At 40.5% G+C, this 22,154-nt stretch overlaps 1 protein-coding gene across 6 annotated transcripts; it reads right to left on the bottom strand.

Moving 5' to 3' along the window:
* Window positions 1-308: 308 nt before the first annotated feature.
* Window positions 309-22,012, bottom strand: RAB11A (RAB11A, member RAS oncogene family). Of its 6 annotated transcripts, none has more exons than XM_025389512.1 (5): window positions 21,673-22,012; window positions 13,854-14,049; window positions 13,426-13,619; window positions 12,017-12,025; window positions 309-2,161 (listed from the first exon to the last, which is right to left on the bottom strand). In XM_025389512.1, exons 1-5 carry the CDS (start codon window positions 21,710-21,712, stop codon window positions 2,133-2,135), a joined length of 468 nt encoding a protein of 155 aa, XP_025245297.1. In that variant the 5' UTR covers window positions 21,713-22,012; the 3' UTR covers window positions 309-2,132. The 6 variants fall into 6 exon arrangements, with proteins under 6 accessions (XP_025245297.1, XP_025245294.1, XP_025245296.1 ...); XM_025389509.1 differs by lacking the exon at window positions 12,017-12,025 and adding an exon at window positions 11,945-11,971 and having other exon boundaries at window positions 315-2,184; XM_025389513.1 differs by having other exon boundaries at window positions 422-2,184; window positions 11,945-12,025; window positions 13,426-13,569; window positions 14,014-14,049; window positions 21,673-21,855.
* Window positions 22,013-22,154: the final 142 nt, after the last annotated feature.

Here is a 22,154-nt window from a genome sequence, read left to right as displayed (position 1 = left end):
ATCTAATATTTCCTGGAATTCTCCCAAGATCCAACCATACCCAAAGCAGCATTTAGGTCTACACTTGGGTAAAAATTCTAAGTTACTTTATTCATTTTCAATTCACTATTTAGTTTTTCTCCTTTCTCCTTACTTTGTAAAAAATTTACCACCAACTTTCAATAAAATAGAGATGGATTCTTTTCCTGGGTCTGGTGACTCTGTTATATATGAAAGTACACACTACTTTCCTAATGTTTTTGGACATACTTTTTCCAAGAAAAACATAATTGAACTGCAGGTCTAAAATCAAAGCTGAATTCACATACTGATGCTCCCAATTCAATGTTTACTCAGTAATGCAAGAACCTATGCTTTTACATCAGGATTCCACGGCTGCATCCAAAGCACTCAAAGGAAAAATGTAATCTGACAACATAAGAAATAATCCCCCTATAACTGTTTATTAGAATGTGAATATATTCCAAATCAATAACTAAAAAAAAAAAAAAAAAAATCAAATTACAGAGCATGCATAAAATACAAAGTAGCAATTTACAAATAGATAATATTATCTTCATAACCAATACACTAAAATAATAAAATGGCTATAGAAGAAAACCAAAATGACTGACTACAGCAATGCCTTCCGTGTGCCCCACACATCATGAGCACTGCAAGAGACAAAAGATTAACTATGAAATATAGTAATCTAAGCAAGCCCACACATACATATTTCGGGGGATTTCCCACCATCCTGAATAGTATCACTGCAGTTGACACACCACTTCCAGGAAACTGCAAAGTGCTTAATATTATCCACGAGAAAGCAAAACTAAATATTAGTGTGCACATTTCTGAATGAGAAACTAATTGCTTCATTGATTTCAACAATGTAGTGAAAGAAAACTATTTCAGGTCTCTACAATGCCTAAAATGCATTCTATTTAAACTCAAGGTACTATTTCATTTTACATACTAAAAGAATACATGCCTTTAAGTGGTACCACTTGAGCAAAAATTAACCTCTCACTGTATTCTTCAGACATACTGAAACCAAAGATTTAACTGGACTATATTCCATAATATACTGCAAAACTCAAATATTAGCATTGTTAAAATAATTATCCATGCCTGCTGGTGGATATGGTGATAAAACTAGGTTGCATTTCACTTACTGAAGATTTTAAGACAAAATTAACACTTCAAAATTTGACACTACCAGCATTAAACCAGTTATTGCCTGAGCAATAAAAGGCCACATCATCTACTGCTTGGAAATTATTATAGATCATTTAAATCTTTTGGGCTGCCTGATCATTGCAACAGAGGCACCTGAGATGGAATTCCACAAGTCCCTCCAGTTCCCAGCCTGCCAGGCAGCACTGTTTAACTTACGGCCCCATAACCATACTACTAATGAAACCGTAACAATCTCTTGTGTTTACTAAGAGAATTCTCCAGAAAAAGTGCCCCCCTCTCTAATCAACTTTGATGCTTACAAAAATTAAAAAACAAAATTTACTCAACTACATAAACCTATTAAGGCATTTTAGAAATTCATGTCCAGATAATGGAAAATTTTCAAGCTCTCAAAATCCTGCTATGTTTATAGGGCAATTCTTATATTTGTGGAAATATACACTGCATTGAGAGAAGAGTGTATTACCGATAAGCTGCTCTGTGGCAAAATGGTAGCTTATTTCTAAGGTCTTCTTAGTTTGATTTGATCAAGACCAATAGGCCTGAGCTTCAAGTGATCAAGTTCTATTATGTCCTACGTACAGTGACAGGCTTCCATGATAAAAAGTAAACAATAATTGAGGAATCCAAACATTCAGTTTATTAAACTAAGGCTAGTGAAGCCATAGCATGAAAAAAAGCTGCAGTCATTCGGGACAAGTAGATGATTTTATAAAGCTAAAATCAAAAGACTTAGGACATGGAAAAATTCATAAGTATGAAGTAATAAAACACAAAAGTGACACAAGAATTACAAATATATTTAAATCTCAGACCTGGGAAATGGACTATACACAGCCTTCTAGGGGAGAAGAGAAATGCCTTAGATGTTCTGACAGCACTGCACCTTTGGCTTGTTTTCAGTGGTTGGTGGAACATGAATAGGAACCACATTGTTGCTTGGAGACATGTCATTTTCGCGTCTGTCTGACATTTGCTTCTGAGAAACAATGCGGTAAATCTCTGAAGGAAAAAAGAAATCACAATACTTAGCGTGAATAACCTATCATAGTTAGGATAAAAGATACATAGAGGTAGGAGATATATTTGCATCAAAGACCATAAGGAAACTGAACAGAGAATACATAAATTTAAAGTTTTATTTTCAAACAGTCACTGATTAGATTCAACCCTTTAACAATTGCCCTTGGGGTAAGAAAAGAAACAAAGGTTTTTCCATTTCAGAGGGAAAGGTTCACCAGTCAAATAAATCTCTGTTTAAAGAGACCTTAAAAAGGTCAACCAGGCCAGGCACATCACCTGAGGTCAGTACTTCAAGACCAGCCTGACCAACATGGTGAAACCTTGTCTCTTTAAAAATACAAAAATTAGTCAGGCATGATGGCGGGTGCCTGTAATCCCAGCTACTCAGGAGGCTGAGGCAGAAGAATCACTTGAACCCGGGAGGCAGAGGTTGTGGTGAGCCGAGATCGCACTACTGCACTCCAGCCTGGGAAACAGAGCAAGACTCTGTCTCAAAAAAATAAATAAATAAATAAAAGAGGTAAACCAATAGCATTACATAGTTTATGGACTTACGGATTTGAAGTAAACCATAAGAGTATTTTCAGTCTACCTTTACCCCAAAAAACAAAACAAAAAAAAAACTGCCTACACACAATGACATTGTACCACACAAAAAAATAAATACCCAGCACTTTGGGAGGCCGAGACGGGCGGATCACGAGGTCAGGAGATCGAGACCATCCTGGCTAACACAGTGAAACTCTGTCTCTACTAAAAAATACAAAAAACTAGCCGGGCGAGGTGGCGGGCGCCTGTAGTCCCAGCTACTCAGGAGGCTGAGGCAGGAGAATGGCGTAAACCCGGGAGGCAGAGCTTGCAGTGAGCTGAGATCCGGCCACTGCACCCCAGCCTGGGCGACAGAGCAAGACTCCATCTCAAAAAACAAAAATAAATAAATAAATAAATAAATAAATAAATAAATTTGCACTATCAGATGCATTCGGTAGAGTACAACTTAATAAACATGCTAAAATCCCAATGGATTCTTGGAAGGGAAAAGAAGATAATGTGTTTATCAGTGACCTCCTGAACAAAACTTAAATTGTAATTAAAGAATGATACAAAACAGGCAACTTAAGATGTTATATGTAAACTCTATTTTTCTTTCATGACACTTAACAAAAATAATTTAGTGTCTGCCTTTTTCACTAAATGTTAAACTCTGTAAGGATCAAAACTGTGTCTGCCTTACTGCTGTACTGCAACATATAATATGTGTTGTGATAAATAACTACATGAATGTCACTAAATTCCTCCACAATAAGTATCTGTATGTAACACATTTGGTCTTATACCACACTGCCTAAAAGTTGTTCCCTCTGACTAGATTATAAAGTCCTTAAGAACAGAAAATGTACCTTATTTTTGTTTACTCTCCCAGTTGTCCCTCCAAAAAAACTACTCTCAAAAAGCAAGATAATTCTAAAAATGTGTCAAATTAACACAATTAGCCTCCTAATATGATGTACTACGAAAGACACAATGTATTCCTATGAAGGACACCATGTATTCCTGCCAAAAATATTTAAAACTAATTTAATCATGAGGAAATAATGAGATAAATCCAGACTGAGATGGGGATAAATGTTCTAAATTTGTGCTATCCAACGGAGTAGCCACCTATTTTAATTAAATAAAATTTAAAATCCAATTCTGGCCGGGCGCGGTGGCTCAAGCCTGTTAATCCTAGCACTTTGGGAGGCCGAGACGGGCGGATCACGAGGTCAGGAGATCGAGACCATCCTGGCTAACACGGTGAAACCCCGTCTCTACTAAAAAAAAAATACAAAAAACTAGCCGGGCTAGGTGGCGGGCGCCTGTAGTCCCAGCTACTCGGGAGGCTGAGGCAGGAGAATGGCGCAAACCCGGGAGGCAGAGCTTGCAGTGAGCCGAGATCCGGCCACTGCACTCCAGCCTGGGCGACAGAGCCAGACTCCATCTCAAAAAAAAAAAAAAATCCAATTCTTCGTCCAACTAGCCATATTTCAAGCACTCAATAGTAACCTGTGGCTACTCTATTCAACATCCCAGATACAAAACAAATCCATCTGTTGAGGCTCAGAAACCCATACTCCAAAATGGCACTTTGATATGCTGAACTAAAGAAGTCTCAAGGTCTCTCTGACCTTCTGCCCCTCCTCATCCTCTCTCCCCAGCACAGGATGAAGCTGAAGTTCCTTCACCTGCCTGAGATCCAGACCCACCAAAAGGAACAATTATTTTTTCTTCCCCTCCCTGTAAGACCAAGAATGTAACCACACTTAAACAGGCTCTTTCACGAGACAATGTACCAATTAATTTCTGTCCACTGATCCATTCATCCTCCCCAGTAATCCCCTCAACAGAATTCCTTTTCTCCTCCTTCTCATAACCTGTTTTGCCAGAATGGCATAAGCTTCTGAATGCCATCAGGAGGTGGGTCATCTCTCTGGTTCTCCCCGTGTACATGTTAATAAATTTTGTATGCCTTTTTTCCAATTAATCTGCCTTTTGTGAGTTGATTTTCCAGCAAACTTTCAGAGGTTTCTATTTAGTTCTCCCACAAAAGAAATGTAAATGATATAAAAATGATACAGCAGAATTCTTTTTCTTCCTAACCTCTACCTATCGTTTGGACCTTGTGAAAGGTCCAAAGCACAGCCAGGTGTGGTGGCTCACGCCTGTAATCCCAGCACTTTGGGAGGCCAAGGCGGGCAGATCACGAGGTCACGAAATCGAGACCATCCTGGTGAACACGGTGAAACCCCGTCTCTACCAAAAATAAAAAAAAAAATTAGCCGGGCGTGGTGGCGGGCGCCCGTAGTCCCAGCTTCTCAGGAGGCTGAGGCAGGAGAATGGCGTGAACCCGGGAGGCAGCGGAGCTTGCAGTGAGCCACTGCACTCCAGCCTGGGCGACAGAGAGAGACTCCGTCTCAAAAAAAAAAAAAAAAAAAAGGAAGGTGCAAAGCTGTATCAGAGAGCTTTCAGCAAACCTTCGGAGGGCAATAGGGACATTTCCCTTGGCTCCTATACATGTGATCTTTAAATGGATATTGAATTTTTAATTAAAAAACAAATCTATAAAGGACATTATTAGTATATTGAATAAATATGAATATGGATTGCACATTAAAAACTGTATAAATGGGCCAGGCAAGGTGGCTCATGCCTGTAATTCCAGCACTTTAGGAGGCCGAGGTGGGCGGATCACGAGGTCAGGAGATCAAGACCACCCTGGCAAACATGGTGAAACCCCGTCTCTACTAAAAATACAAAAAAAAAAAAAAAATTAGCCAGGTGTGGTGGCACCCACCTATAGTCTCAGCTACTTGGGAGGCTGAGGCAGGAGAATCGCTTGTCCCAGGAGGGGAGGTTGCAGTGAGATAGCACCACCAGTTTTTTGAGCAGACTCTGTCTCAAAAAAACAAAACAGGCCAGGCGTGGTGGCTCAAGCCTGTAATCCCAGCACTTTGGGAGGCCGAGATGGGCGGATCACCAGGTCAGCAGATCGAGACCATCCTGGCTAACACGGTGAAACCCCATCTCTACTAAAAAATACAAAAAACTAGCCGGGCGAGGTGGCGGGCGCCTGTAGTCCCAGCTACTCAGGAGGCTGAGGCAGGAGAATGGTGTGAACCCGGGAGGCGGAGCTTGCAGTGAGCTGAGATCCGGCCACTGCACTCCAGCCCGGGCGACAGAGCGAGACTCCGTCTCAAAAAAAAAAAAAACAAAAAAAACAAAAAAAACAAAACAAAGCAAAAAAAACTGTATAAATGTTAAATTTCTTGGATACAACATATGGTATTGTGATTATGTAGGAGAATGCCTTTTTTTTTTTTTGAGACAGAGTCTCAGTAAGCAGTGAGGTTGAGACTGCACCACAGCACTCCAGCCTGGGGACAGAGTGAGACCCCGTCTCCAAAGAGGAAACAAAAACAAAAAAACGGTGGGGGGGGTACTGCATAGGAATTGGTATATTCATTTGGTTTTAAAGGAGAACATGCCTTTGAAAGAGGGAAATAGATCTAGTGTAGCAAGTTCCTACCCCCCACCCCCACAAAACTCACAATGAAATAACCTCCTCTAATCAGAAAGCTAGAAGTTACCTGCTTCCTACTTTCTTATCAGGTTTTTGTTGTTGTTTTTTTTTTTAATGACACACCCAGCCACAAGAGACTTAAGTATGTGAATTACTTGTGGAACCTCTTAAAGCCAATCACTCTTTATTGCTTTGGTGGCATTTTTATTAGCAGACATCCTTTTTGGTAACTGGAGTAAATGCAGCAGTAATCCATTTCTAAAAAACAGTATGCTTGCAGACACCAACACTGCTCAAATTTCTTGCTTTGTAATGAGATCTCTTTAATTATTTACTTCTCTATGTTCTTTGAGAAGTCTGCCTTTCCCTCTCTTCCAGTTTTACATATATTTGTTTTTTTATGTAAGAACTTTTTTTTGTTTTGGTTCCCCTAATTTAATCTTTTTTTTTTTTTTTCTTTTTGAGACGGAGTCTCGCTCTGTCGCCCAGGCTGGAGTGCAGTGGCCGGATCTCAGCTCACTGCAAGCTCCGCCTCCCGGGTTCACGCCATTCTCCTGCCTCAGCCTCCCGAGTGAATCGGACTACAGGTGCCCGCCACCTCGCCCAGCTAGTTTTTTGTATTTTTTTTTAGTAGAGACGGGGTTTCACCATGTTAGCCAGGATGGTCTCCATCTCCTGACCTCGTGATCCGCCCGTCTCGGCCTCCCAAAGTGCTGGGATTACAGGTTTGAGCCACTGCGCCCAGCCTAATTTAATCTTTAAAACAATTTATAAAGAAGTTAAAACTTACAGTGGGTCACATATTTCATCTTAATTTACACACACAATTTACACTTGAAAAAAGAAGAGCCTCCCAGTTTGAGATCAGAGGGAAAGCTTAAAGATGAAGTTAATTCTTTATTCCTTAGCCACTCATCTGACTGAATGACCGAAGGTAAATCCTTCTCTTTAGCCTTGGCACACTCCCATCCCATCCTTTTTCATTGAAACAAAATCTATAAAGATTACATATCCTTTTTTTAAATTTTAATTTTAGTAGCCTGTCTTTATTGTATCCTAGTTGTCTTTCCTTAATGCCTGTTCACATTTGAACCGTCAACCTTCTCAGACATAAATTTTAGCCACTCCCCTTTCCCCACAAAAGAATCTAAGAAAAGATACTCTTGCTGTCTGTTTTTGTTACTTTACATATTCAGTTGACTACATCTTACTGTTTTTCAACTTCTGAGAAATTAGTTCTTAATTTTGAAAAATGTAGTAATTCAGTTAATGCATCTCTCTTTCTTTAACATTTTTTAATGGAAATTTTCTGATATACCAAAAGTAGAGTAAGGCAGGGCAGTGGCTCACACCTGTAATCTCAGCACTTTAGGAGGCCAAGGCAGGCGGATCACATGAGGCCAGGAGTTAGAGACCAGCCTGCAACATGGTAAAAACTCATCTGTACTTAAAATACAAAACTAGAAGCACATGGTGGCTCAGGCCTATGATCCCAGCTACCCAGGAGGCTGAGACACGAGAATTGCTTGAACCTAGGAAGTAGTCTTCTTGCCTGACACAGCAAGACTCAGGGGAAAAAAAAAAAGAATATAGCCTTTATACTAAAAAGACATCCTGAACATATTAATTACATGGAGAAATCTAGCAGACATCACCTTAACCAAGTGGTAAAAGTTAACATCACTGGTAATTAATAAGACATCCAATTATCACAAACCTGCTGACATGGTGCACTGAGAACACTTCTGTGGTGTTCCTGCCAAAAGTGTATAACCTGAGTTTAATTGTGAGGAAAAAAATCAGAAAAACCCAAAATGAGGTACACAACAAAGTAACTGGATTGTACCCTTCAAAAATGTCAAGGTCAATAAACAAAAGATTGAGGAACTGTTCGAGATTAGAGGAGACTAAAGAGATATGACTGCTAAATGAAATGCATGACCTTATCTTGGACTTTGACTAATAAGGGTATTATTGGAACAAGTGGGAAAATCTGAATAAGGTCTGTAATTAAACATTGATGTGGCACTATTATCTCTCTGATTTTGATAATTATACTGTAGCTATAAAAGAGAATATCCTTGTTTTTACAAAATATACACTGAAAAACACTCAAGGATGAGGGTCATCATGTCTGCCACTTAATCTCACATGGTGCCGAAAAAAATATGTATATATTTAGAGAGAAGAGAAAGGATAAAGCAGATGTGGTAAAATATTAACATCTGTAGAATATGGGTGAAGGATATTTGCAAATTCTTTTTACTATTATTTTAATCTCTTTAAATTTGAAATTGTGAAAATGCAAAGTTAAAAGCAAAAAGTAAAAGGTATGCATTAAAAACATCCTTTAGTGAACCTGAGAAAAGACAAAGCTGCACTGAAATTCAAAGGCAGAGCAATCTACCAGTCTCACTCTCATACTAGTAAACTACCTCTAAAAAATACCATCAAGCAAAATCATCTCATGGAGTCACTTTCAAATTCATGGGTGTCAAGAATGCCATGGGTCTATTCTGAAACCAACAACACAATTAACTCTGAAGTAACATGTAAATTTTCTGATATATAATTTCACAACTTAAATTTTTGGCTGGGCATGGTGGCTCATGCCTATAATCCCAGCACTTTGGGAGGCCAAGGCAAGCAGATGGCTTGAGCTCAGGAATTCAAGATCAGACTGGGCCCCATCTCAATTTTTAAAAATTTTAAAGCTTTTTTTTCTTTCAGCAATATCAAAATACAACGTAAATACTCCCTTAAGACTGTTAACATTTAAGGCAGAATCAAGTGCAATAGTTACTATTCTCTTTACTGTTTTCTCTATGCATTCACACTTCCACTGGCATACAGGAGGAAGAATGTTTAGAACAAACATCCTAACACCTGCAGAACAACACAGATGTCTGCTGCACATCTCTGATCCTACAAACCAACAGTGAGATTTATGCAGGAAGCTGAGGAAATAGTGAATATAGAAAGGAAAAGTGGTAGCAAGTGAAACTAAAGTCTTCTTTGCTTTCAAGCAACAATTAAGCTGTAACAAAAGTTCAATCTAGAGTGAATTTTAAGAAAAGTAACCATACATTCATCTTTTTTTCTTTTTGAGACAGGATCTCACTCTGCCCCGAAGGCTGGAGTGTAGTGGCATGATCTCAGCTCACTGCAGCCTAAACCTCCCAGGTGGAAGCAATCCTCCCACCTCAGCTGGGACTACAGGTGCGCACACCACCATGCCCAGATAATATTTCTTTTTTTTTTTAGAGATAGGGTTTCACCATGTTGCCCAGGCTGGTTTTGAACTTTTGAGATCACTGCATGTGGCAACAGACATCTGTGTTGTTCTACAGGTGTTAGGATGTTTGAGCTCAAGCGATCCGCCTGCCTCAGCCTCCCAAAATGCTGGGATTACAGGCGTGCATCAACATGCCTGGCTCTCATCTTTAAAGACAAAAGGGCTCAATTTTAAGTACTGACTAGTTCACGTTTGAGCAGATCAGAAGTTCAATGTTACAAAATGATGCATAAAATACTTAACTGCAGATGGAAGACTTGAGCTCATCTTCACTTAATATCAGAATAAATGGGCCAGAATTATAGCAGAGGAGATTTGATATAACATAAAAAATATTCCAACAATGAGGACTGTCTAAAAAGTTTTTTCAGATGAGATTTTCTGAGGCCTTAAAATGCTCACACATCTTTAAGGTAATTTAATTCACATGTTTTAAGACTATGACTCTGAGGAGCAGGGAGGTTCAATGACTTTAAACAGGGAGTAGAAGCAAAGTGATAAAGATGTAATGCCCTAGAACTCCTGGGTCTCAATCTAGCACTCTACATGTTGACTTAATAAAATCCACACAAATGGATATAAAGAAAACAAAGACTTGCAGACATACTGCATATTTAATCAACTCTTACTTGCTTAAAACAATCAGTGAAACTTTGACAGAGAACGTTCTAAAGGAAAGCTACTGTGTTCCAAAGACTGTTTATCCAACCCCAGCACTATTCTGATAGAAAACAATTATAATAAAATAGGTACATAAATCACCAATTTTCTCATGCCTTAATTGCTATTTAGCTACTAATTTACCAACTGTTCTATATATACCAGGGATAGATAAGTACTTTACAGGTACTCATTTTTTAAGTCTAGGGCAGTGACAAACCATTCTTTGCTAAGGGTTACCGAGAAAAAAACCTTTAGGTCACAAAAGTCAAGTCAAATCCTATCAGAAGATTTTATAAATATAAGACTTCTCTCAAAAAGGAAATAACAAAACTCCTCAAAATATGTATGAATTTTATAGATGGAGAAATTAAGGCCTAGAAGGGTGAGGTAACTTGCCTAAGATTGTAGAACTAATAGTAAGTGGAGGAGCCAGGACTAGAACCCAAGTCAGGCTTCCAAATCTTACCTCTTTGACTTTACACTTACATTTTTACAGTAAAAGAATATGTTAAAGTTAAAATCTGTTAATCTCTAATACAGGGGCTGCATACGAACAATAAATCAAAACTTGTTATATTGTAATTGGAAACCCATTTAATCACACCCCTGTATAGAGTTTTTAGAACAACGCCACGTAAAACTGTACTATATATTAAGATATTTTAAATCATGAGTTCTTAAAAGTAATATACAATTTAAAAGTATTTAAAAACAACCCATCAAAGTACTCATTAGAAGATTAAGACTATCTCACTAATAATCTGGTTATTTTAATAGCTTCACGATAAATATGAGTGAACACTTCTTACCTCAGAGGCTGACCTGGTCATTCACATTCCAAATCAGCATGAACTCCATCTCTTTCCCACTACTTTTTAAAACTTTTCTATATGCAATCATTGGCTGATTTTATCCACCAATTATCTCCCATGGCACAATACAGAATACGCAAGTGATACCTTTCTTCTGTATCATAGAAGAATTTTATTTTGTCACTATAATTTTTAAAAATGTGTTTTTTCCCTAGCTTTTTCTTTACTAAATTTCAAAAGGGCATTTATATCTTTCTATAGCTGGGATCTCAATATTTACCTTATAAAAGTACATTTAAACATTACTTTGTGTTTGTGACCATGAAGAATGTAATACCTGAACTGAAGTAATCATGGAAGTGAATGAATTATTTTCCAAGTATTTTTCCCACTATAAATCAGATGAATTAGGACAACTGAAGCTCAGTGAGCAAGGGTTGTAGTCAATTTTGGACTCTAAACAGCTTTTGCTAGAGTAGCTCTCAAATGATAGTCATTCTTGGCTGATACATAGTTTAGTTGCTGATTAGTTTGTTTAAATTACCTTCCTAAGGCCGGGCGCGGTGGCTCAAGCCTGTAATCCCAGCACTTTGGGAGGCCGAGACGGGCGGATCACGAGGTCAGGAGATCGAGACCATCCTGGCTAACACGGTGAAACCCCGTCTCTACTAAAAACAAAAAACTAGCCGGGCGAGGTGGCGGCGCCTGTAGTCCCAGCTACTCGGGAGGCTGAGGCAGGAGAATGGCGTGAACCCGGGAGGCGGAACTTGCAGTGAGCTGAGATCACGCCACTGCACTCCAGCCCGGGCCACACAGCGAGACTCCATCTCAAAAAAATAAATAAATAAATAAATTACCTTCCTAAAACTTCTAGTTCCTACTGGTATAATCTGAAAATGCAAGTCTTACCTGTTAAAATGGTCTGAAAAGCAGCTTCTACATTTGTAGAGTCTAGAGCAGAAGTCTCAATGAACGACAAACCATTCTTTTCTGTGAGGAGACACAAAAATGTCAGTATTGTCAAGTTTTAAAACAAGGAATAGGGTATATTCAAGCCCTCGAAAGGAAAAATAACAGAACTTTTTAAAACTTAAGACCTCCTCAACTTATGAGACATTAAGGGAACCACTCTATTTACACTTTATTTACTTACTTACTTTATTATTTCTTTAAGTAGAGATGCAGATCTCACTACGTTGCCCAGCCTGGTCTCGAACTTCTGGCCTCAAGCACTTCTCCTGCCTCAGTCTCCCAAAATGCTGAGATTACAGGCATGAGCCACCATGCCCAACCCTACTTACACATTAATATTTACACAATAATAGATTAAAAATAATAGTGAGAGGGCTGGGCATGGTGGCTCACTCCTGTAATCCCAGGACTCTGGCAGGCCAAGGCAGGCGGATTGCTTGAGCGTAGGAGTTCAAGACCAGCCTGGGCAAAATGGCAAAACCCTGTCTCTACAAAAAATACAAAAAATTAGCTGAGTGTGGTGGCACACACCCGTAGTCCCAGCTACTTAGGAGGCTGAGGTGGAAGATCGCTTGAGCCCAGGAGGTCAAGGCTGCAGTGAGCCTTGATTGTGCCACTCCACTCCAGAATGGGTGACAGAGTGAGATCCTGGCTCTCAAAAAAAAACAAAAACAAAAACAAAAAACAAAAAAAAAAAAGTGAGAAAATGTCAATTGGCTCCTTAATTAAAATAAATACTTATTACATCTAAATACTACTCACTAGTAATGAATGACACCACTTAAAATGTGGTAAAAATGTATCCAGTGGCCAGCTATTTCCATCTCTTGCTATCCTCTCCATCAACCACATTGGCTATAATATCCAGTCAGAATGTTGTAGCTATATTATTTACAATAAAGCTATTCTTGCATGGGAAATCAAAAAAAACTGTTACAGAAAGTTATCCACAGCATCAGCATTAGAGCAAAGGCAAGACTTTCACTAGCCACAAATGCACAATGTTGTATTCTGGCTTGCTGTCCCTACCAGAACAGGGGCAAGAGACATGTGAATTCTTTATGAAGCCAAAAAGTTACAGCTTCTAAGCAGCTGCATCCCTATTGGTCCCTGACACTCTGAGCCTCTACCTTTCACTCACATAGAGCTCATGTACAGCAGCCTTTGTAAACACAGAAACATAACAGAAAAAGAGACAGGATACACAATGTTTATATTCATTTTTTGGTGGAAAAATATTCCTGTTTTAATGACTCAAAGCAAAAAAGCTATACAGTCATCACAAACTTTCAAAACAATTCTTGCTAAGCATTCATGTTTACCTTTTGGAAACTATTATAACCTATTACTCTCACGGGAAAGGTATCAAAACCACAAGACACAATGGTAAGAAATATCATGGAATTCCTATCACTAACCTGCAAAAGCTCTTGCTTCATCTGTAGGAACTGCCCTGAGATGACGCAGATCACTCTTATTGCCCACGAGCATGATAACAATGTTACTATCAGCATGATCTCTCAGTTCTTTCAGCCATCGCTCTACATTTTCATATGTGAGATGTTTAGCAATGTCATAAACCAGTAAGGCACCTACAGCTCCACGATAATATCTGAAAACAGAAACATATTTAATATCAGAAAACAACCACAAGATAGAAGCAAACACCAGGAAGAACTCAAAATATGAATTATGAGTTTTAAAAACATACTTATAAAGAAATTTCTAAGGATTCCTAATACTAGAATTCTTAAAAGGAAAAAAGAGTTCTTTTTCCAATACAAAAAGTCAGCTAATTCACTCATTGGCAACCCATTTCACAGAACTTAAAAACTGTGAGACTTACGCTGATGTTATAGCTCGGTATCGCTCTTGCCCTGCTGTGTCCCATATCTGTGCCTTTATTGTTTTTCCATCAACCTGGATGCTTCTTGTTGCAAACTCTACTCCAATGGTGCTCTTGCTTTCCAGATTAAACTCATTTCGAGTAAATCGAGACAGGAGATTACTCTTTCCAACGCCAGAATCTCCAATAAGGACAACTGGAAAGACAAAGAACTTAATGTCAGATGAACAAGGCAAACACATTCAGAATACCACTATGCTTTCAACACAAAGAAGTTTGGCTTCAGAGTAAATAAAGCAAGAAAAATAAGGTATATGATTTTTTAAAAGGAATGGGGGCAGGGGGTTGAACCCCATGTTCTCGACCAGTTACCAATCAATAAAATCGATTTATTCTTTTCAGCGTGTTTCTACCTGTATGACTTCCACACATCATCTGCTTAGCACAGATACAGTATCCTGTCTTAAACATGCAGTTTTAATCACAGATGCACTTGGCACTGATGACAGGCATTAATTACCATCAATGCTATGCCAATCTTACTACTTTAGAAAATAACTTCAAAGATAAATCCTAAACTAAATGAACAATTTATGATATTAAAATGTAATATATCAGACATGAAAACAACAAAGGCTGTTAGTGGGTAGGGAAGGACAAAATGAATACACTTCGTTTCGTCAAAGACTGGGTGTGACCTCAGGACTCAGACCTAGACAATATGAAAAACATTTAACATACGAGGCACAGGGTTTATAAACTTTACCATACAGAACACAGAAACTAAAATGACCTTTAGTAGTTGTATTCATCAGATTGGTTCAAAGTTAAAGACCCCTCTACCAAAAAACCCACCCCACTAAAGATAAACAGGGGTACTAGGAAACTAATAATTCTGACATACTGTGAGTCAAAACCAAACCAAGTGCCAGGCGTGGTAGCTCACGCCTGTAATCTCAGCATTTTGGGAGGCCAAGAGTTCGAGACCAGTCTGGCTAACATGGTGAAAACCCCATCTCTATAAAAATACAAAAATTAGCCAGGCATGGTGGTGGGTGCCTGTAATCCCAACTACTTGTGGGCCTGAGGCATGAGAATAGCTTGAACCCAGGAAACAGAGGTTGCAGAGGGCTGAGAGTGTGCCACTGCACTCCAGCCTGGGCGACACATCGAGACCCTGTCTCAAAAATAAAATAAAATAAAAATAAAACAAAGCAAGGAGGGCATACACTTTCACTTATGACTCCATGATTTTTTGGAAAATAGGTCTTGATTAGATGAATTTGCTTCCTGTGATTTCTATAGGCAGCAGTTTACTTACTAAGTAGATACATGGAGATTCTTTTTCACCCGAAGTGGTATTACACTTAAGAATTTCAAAAACAATGGAGAAACAGGCAGTTAAGTTGTTTTAAGGTATTTTCTATCTGAATTTAAAGTTCAAAATGAGTTCACAGGTTTATAGAATCTGAGCTAGACATTTTTTCCTTTGTAAAATTGGTATCAGCATTTCAGGAAACATTATATTCGTTCCTACTTTTGACTACTAAGACTTCTTCTTATCTATCTAAACTAGTTAATTGATTTAGACATCAGGACTAGAAAATCAAACATACAAAAATAAGGCCAAGGAATAAGACCATTCCTTACTAAAGAGACTGGGATTTGGTGGTACGAGTGGAAAGAACGGTAAAAACTAAAAGCTCACTGCACTCTGGTAGGAGGGCAAAGACAGTCCATTACACACTCCCTCCTTGCCACAGGAGCGGATATAAGCTGGCCTCTGGACAGCCTTGGACAGAGTACATTATCAAATGTGTATCTTTCTGGCTTCCTCAGTCAGCTGATTCAGCAAGAAATCATTCAGAAGACAGTGAATCCAACGCAGCACAAAGAGTGGTTATTTCTAACTAAAAAGTCAACTACAGGGTGTCAAAGGTGCTATGGCAAACATATACATGCTTTTATTTGCTATCAGAAGAAAATGTCAAAGTTATTAAAGTGATGTACAAAAGCAATGCACTTTCAATTTCATAGGATGGTTATTTGATGTATTAGTTTCCAAGGTCCACCATTCTGGATATGAAGTCAAATTTCAGTTTCGGTTAATAGTCTACTATCAATAGGATACATTTACTGTTGCTTCTTAGTACAAAAGGCTGGATGTTTGCTAAGGAAATGGCCTTTGAATCACTCATACGAAAAAAAAGTAAATACAAAAAAATACATGACTAAATACAAACAAAAAAAATTAGGCATGGTGATGTATGCCTGTAGTCCCAACTACTCAGGAGGCTGAGGTGGGAGAATGGCTTGAGCCTGGGAAGCAGACGTTGCAGTGAGCCTGGATTGTGAGCCACTATACTCTAGCTAGGGCAATAGAGCCAGAACTTGTCTCAAAAAAAAAAAAATCTTCCAGTACTTTCTTTCTTTTTTTGAGACAGGGTCTCACTGTCGCCCAGACTGGAGTGCAGCGGCACAAACAGGGCCCACTGCAGCCTAGACTTCCCAGGCTCAGAGGATCCTCCCACCTCAGCCTCCCTAGTAGCTGGAACTACAGGCACATGCCAACACACTCAGCTAATTTTTTGTATTTTCTGTAGAGACGGGGTTTTGCCATGTTGCCCAGGCTGGGTCTCAAACTCCTGGACTCAAAAGATCCACTTGCCTTGGCCTCCCAAAGTACTGGGATTACAGGCATAAGCCACCATGCCTGGCCAACTCCAGCACTTTCAAGTTTAGGTTTCCTCCCTTTTGACCTCCACTTTTAATGATTATGTTCATTATCTCACCAATCTCAACTCCTTATGCCGTCATAAAGATAGTAAGGGAACTTTTTTCTTAATGTAACCAATTAACGTTAACACTATTAAAAAAGCACTCTAATCTGAAAATAACTCAAAATTCATGAATGTTTTAAAAAGTTATCTCAACTAGGCCAGGCACAGTGGCTCATGCCTGTAATCCCAGCACTTTGGGAGGCCAAGGAGGGTGGATCACCTGAGGTTGGGAGTTCGAGACCAGCCTGACCAACATGGAGAAACCTCATCTCTACTAAAAACACAAAATTAGCCAGGTGTGGTGGCGCATGCCTGTAGTCCCAGCTACTCAGGATGCTGAGGCAGGAGAATCACTTGAACCTGGAGGCGGAGGTTTTGCAGTGAGCCGAAATCACAGGCACTCCAGCCTGGGCAACAAGAGTGAAACTCCGTCTCAAAAAACAAAAAAAAGTTATCAGCTAGACATCTGCCGTATTTGAGTATCATCGCAAATACCTAATACTAAATATCAAGCTGCTAAATGCATAAAAGCAGAACATACGTATTAATTATCCATTGTTTAATTTAAAATTTCTGCTTCTTCAACTACATTTAGTTTTATACTTTCTCTTGCAAACTAATTTACTGGACCAAAATATAATTCATCAAAGACAGTACCTCAACCCTAAAAGTTACCACCTGAAAGAATAACTGGTAATTTTCATTCTGGTTTTCATAAATTTCGAGACATTTCTATTCTTTCAACTATATTCATATAGTCCAACCTCCTCAAAAGTTTTTAATATACAATGCATTCAAGGTGGGACACAGTGGCTCATGCTTGTAATCTCAGCACTCTGGGAGGCCAAGGTGGGAGGATCCCTTGAGCCCAGGAGTTTGAGACCAGCCTGGGCAATGTAGGGAGACCCTATCTCCACAAAAAAGAAATTTTTATTTCTGTAAGTAGGATAGTCTTAAAAAAAAAAAAAAAAAAAAGAAGCCAGGCATGGTGGAGTACATTTGTAGTTCCAGCTACTTGGGAGGCTGAGGCAGGAGGATTTCTTGAGCACAGGAATTTGAGGCTGCAGTGGGCTATGACTGTGCCATGGCACTCCAGCCTGGGCAACAGAGGGAGACCCTGCCTAAAAAAAAATATATATATATATATATAGAGAGAGAGAGAGAGAGAGAGAGGAAGAATTATATATATAATGCAAACAATAAAGCTCAAGTCTAGACAAGTTTTTCCAGATTCAGCAGAATCTGAGCTGCTCAACCAAAACTTGTGAAAGAAAAACTACTAACAAGATGCAAGACAGCAAAGTTTCCATGATAATTTCTACTGACAATCAGCTGACGGTTAATTACTACTGACTTCCAATGTGATTGAAAAGAAAATGTCTTAAGCAATAGACTATGTATCCAGGTATTTTCAGAAAATGTAACTTTGGATTGGTGCCTACCACACAATATTTGTAAACAGAAATTATGACTGATGCTTACTTACGTCCCACAGGGCCTTAACCACGTTGTTTGTAAATACAAAATTAAAGTTTTAAAAATAAAAAGTTTAAATAAAATAAAACTAATTCCCTCCCACCAAAAGTCTCACTACTGGGCTTAAATAAAGGTCATAATTTAGAATAATTGTACTGCTCGTCCCACATTACATTCCTATTTAGACCACTCCATCCCCTATTAATTAAAATATCCCTTTATTTTCAACTTGTTAGTTACAAACTAACTCCAATTTCCTCAACTATTGCATTTGCTAGGTTAAATCTAAGTACAAACAGCTGCAGTCCATCTCAGTGAATAAATCTCTGTACAATAAAGTTATTTTAAAATAAAATCATTCTTCACTTTAAAGCAGGATACTTGTATAAATAAGAAATTGGCTAAATAATCAGTATTGAAGTTAAAAAAAAAAAAAAGAAAAAAGTGACTCATATCCTGTAAGAGCTTTAAAAAATTAGAAATCTGGCCAGGCACGGTGGCTCATGCCGGTACTCCCAGCACTTTGGGAGGCCCAGGCAGGTGGATCACCTGAGATCAGGAGTTCGAAACCAGCCTGACCAACATGGAGAAACCCCGTCTCTACTAAAAATACAAAATTAGCTGGGCGTGGTGGTGCATGCCTGTAATCCCAGCTACTCAGGAGACTGAGGCAGGAGAATCGCTTGAACCCAGGAGGCAGAGGTTGCAGTGAGCCAAGATCGCATCATTGCGCTCCAGCCTGGGCAACAAAAGCAAAATTTCATCTCAAAAACAAAAAAGTAGAAATCCTCCTCAGCAGAAGTTTTAACACCCTATCTTAAACAGCAAAATGCACAACAAAATGAAACCATAACCCATGGAAAAATAAAATGCATTAGAAGTTTCCAGTTTTATGTTTTTTTAATAATATTTAAACGCTGTAGTAGTTGAACCTACATTTAAGGTTCAAAAAACCGACAAAGGCCAGGCACACTGGCTCACGCCTATAATCCCAGCACTTGGGGGGGTGCTGAGGCAGGTGGATTGCTTAAGTCCAGGAGTGCGAGACCAGCCTGGGCAACATGGCAAAACCCTGTCTTTACAAAAAAAAAAAAAAAAAATTAGCTGGACGTGGTGCTGCACTCCTGTAGTCTCAGCTACTCTTAGGAGCTAGAGAGTAGCTAGGGAGGCTGAGGTGGGAGGGTCACCTGAGCCTGAGGAGGCTGAGACTGCAGTGAGCCTTGATTGTGCCACTGCACTCCAGCCTGGGGGACAGAGCGAGACCCTGTCTCAAAAAAAAAAAAAAAACTGACAAAACCACAGTAACTTCTTTCACATTATTACCATTTATTGAGTCCTCATGGTTAAAATTTTACAAATAGTCTCATTTAACTCTCACAACAATCTTAAGAGACAGGTATTTTCCTTTACATAAATGAGAGAACTGAGACTCAGAAAAGTTAACTTTTCCAAGGTCATACAGTAAATATAAGACCTGAGTCAGGATCTAAACCGAAATCTACGTTAATTCCAAAGCTCGGTGCTCTCAATCGTTGCTAGAAGGATGGTCTAATCAAAAAGCTGAAATACTTTAGGCCAATTCAGAATATTTAATATTCTTTGTTAAAAAATAAAAGGACCTTGTATAACCAACATTCCAGTTCAAACCAAATAGGAGAAATACCCTGACGGTCTATCTTGTTCTGAATTAATTACTTCAAAGACAGCCTTTATAAAGGCACACTACCATTATACCATATTTTAAAACACAAACCTCCCTTTAACCCCAAAGTCTCAAGAGATTCAAATAATTTCACATCATCTCAGATACCTTCGGCAAAACGTATGCTATAGTATACTTTCTGTAATCCAGGTCTGAGTTTTGTATTTGTAAAATGAACTAAGTACCCTGAAAGTACTTTCCAGCATAGGGTGGAGGGGGGATACCAAAAGTATTCACCCTATACAATAGAATATTCTGGGTCAGAGGCGTAAGAGACGACAAGAGTACAACAGCAGGCTAGTATAACAAGATTTGCAAAGTATTGGGAAAGCAAACAAATCTTTCCTGCTTGGTTTAGTCAATCATTCTTAGCACCCAATGGCAAAGACAGAAACAGTCACCATGCTTAACACTCTTTAAACTCCACCCTCCACAGTAAAGCTTTAATAGCAATGGCTTCTTCCTCAGTGGTAATGATCTTTGTTCGGCACACTACTGATGGCTACCTTCCCAATTCAGGAGCAGAGAAAGAGCATCAGAGTGAGAGTACATTCACTGAACAATAAAAGCATCTACTGTACTCTCTTCTCATTGAAAAATGTACCCTTTATCTTCGTTGACTAAAAAAAAAAATTGGATTCCTTCCGGACTCAACCAATAAGCAATTCTTTCTAACCAACCCTGACCCTCCGATATGTTCTATTCAAGGGCACTACATGTTTCCGTACCTTATAATAAATATTTAATGTGACCAAAAGAGCACACAACTTCCTTCCTACCCCCAACCTTTTGGGAAAGGTATGTGGCCAACTAGGGCTCTTCCCTTCCTGTTGGATCCTCCCAGTGTTGCAGCAGGAAGCAACCAGTCCATAGAGATAAAGCAAGCTAGTATTTGTGCAGCGCACAACCTTTCCTGCTCAGGAACCGGGCCTTCAGGTCTGGCAAGGATAACAGCCACCACCCATCCGCAACCTCTTCTCGCGAACCGAGTAAAGAGTTATCCCGGGTTGTGTGCCACTGAGTAGGGAGAGCAAGAAAATAAAAGGCTAGGTGGGAAGTAATGTCAGCCTGCCGGGTCACTGCGACAAGTGCGCGACTGGGTGATGGTCGATCCCTCTTACCCTCCCACCACCCGGGTCGCAACGGAGACAAGGGAGCTCTAAACACGATCTGGGGAGGGAAGGTAGAGAGAGTTGCCAAATGGGGAGTGGGGGAGGGAGCGGTCAGAGAAGGTTAAGGACCGCGAGAACCGCGGGGCGGAGGGTGGGGGTGGGGACCCCTGGCCCGCTCAGATTTTACCGGGTCCTGGACCCGGGATGCAAGAAGCTTAGAGGGGGGCCGAACGAGGGGAGGAGAGATGCAGAAGAGAGGCTCGCTAGAGGGGGAAAGGGGGCAGATAAGAAAAGACCTGTAGTGGGAGTCTGCACCGAAGGCAAGGCCAAGAGGGAAGCGAAGAACCCGTCAGAGGGGCTTCGGGAGAGGACGCCAGCCGGGAAAGGTGTACGCTGAGGGGGAGGGGGCGCTACACCCGAAAAGAGAGATGGTGGGAGGGGCGGCGGGGCCGCAGAACCCGGGGAAAGGAATTCGACGATATGCGAGAAGGCAGTCCGCCAGGGGAAGGACACGCAGGGAGGGGCTGTGAGGCCAGCCAAGGCCCACGGAGAGGTCGCTCAGAGACCGGCATGTGATGGGGACCCCTGTCTGAGGAGGGGAGAAGCTGAGCTGGGTAGGAGACGGAACCGCACAAAAAGGAAGGGCTGAGGCAGGCCTCTATCCGTGCACGGGTGGCCGGCACGTCCGCCGAGAGTGTCCCGGGTCCCCGAACGGGGACTGTGTAGAGTGCAAGAGCCCATGGCCTCACCTTTAAAGAGGTAGTCGTACTCGTCGTCGCGGGTGCCCATTGCGCGGCCGAGGAGCGAAAGGGCGGGAGCAGCAGTGGTATCTGTGGGACCAGGGGGCGTCGCTGCAGGGGTAACCCGAACGCCGAGCTTCAACTGCCGGACTGGGTGAAGAGCCCCTCCTTGCCGCTGCGCCACTTCCGGCAGGCCCCAGCCTTTAAGGGGAAGTACTTCCGGGGGCGGCTCCCCGTCCCTGAACCCAAGAAGGGCGGTGTGCACGAGAGTCGCGATGCGTGGGGCTTCAAACTTTCATCGCTAAAGGAGGCTCAAAGGGGAAACTGAGTCCTGGAATTCCTAGCTACCATGGTCTTTGTGGCCCCTTGCTCATTTCTCGAGCTACCGTGCCCGGAAGCGACTCGCTGGAACCGGGCGGGACCGCCTGTGAGTGGTGGGTTTGTGGATGGGGGCGGGGTTGTCTAAGGATCAGAGAGCCGAAGGCAACTAC

The sequence above is a fragment of the Theropithecus gelada genome, chromosome 7a (assembly GCF_003255815.1).
Source record: "Theropithecus gelada isolate Dixy chromosome 7a, Tgel_1.0, whole genome shotgun sequence".
NCBI classification, from domain to species: Eukaryota; Metazoa; Chordata; class Mammalia; order Primates; family Cercopithecidae; genus Theropithecus; species Theropithecus gelada.
This window is presented reverse-complemented; position numbering and strand designations above follow the sequence as displayed.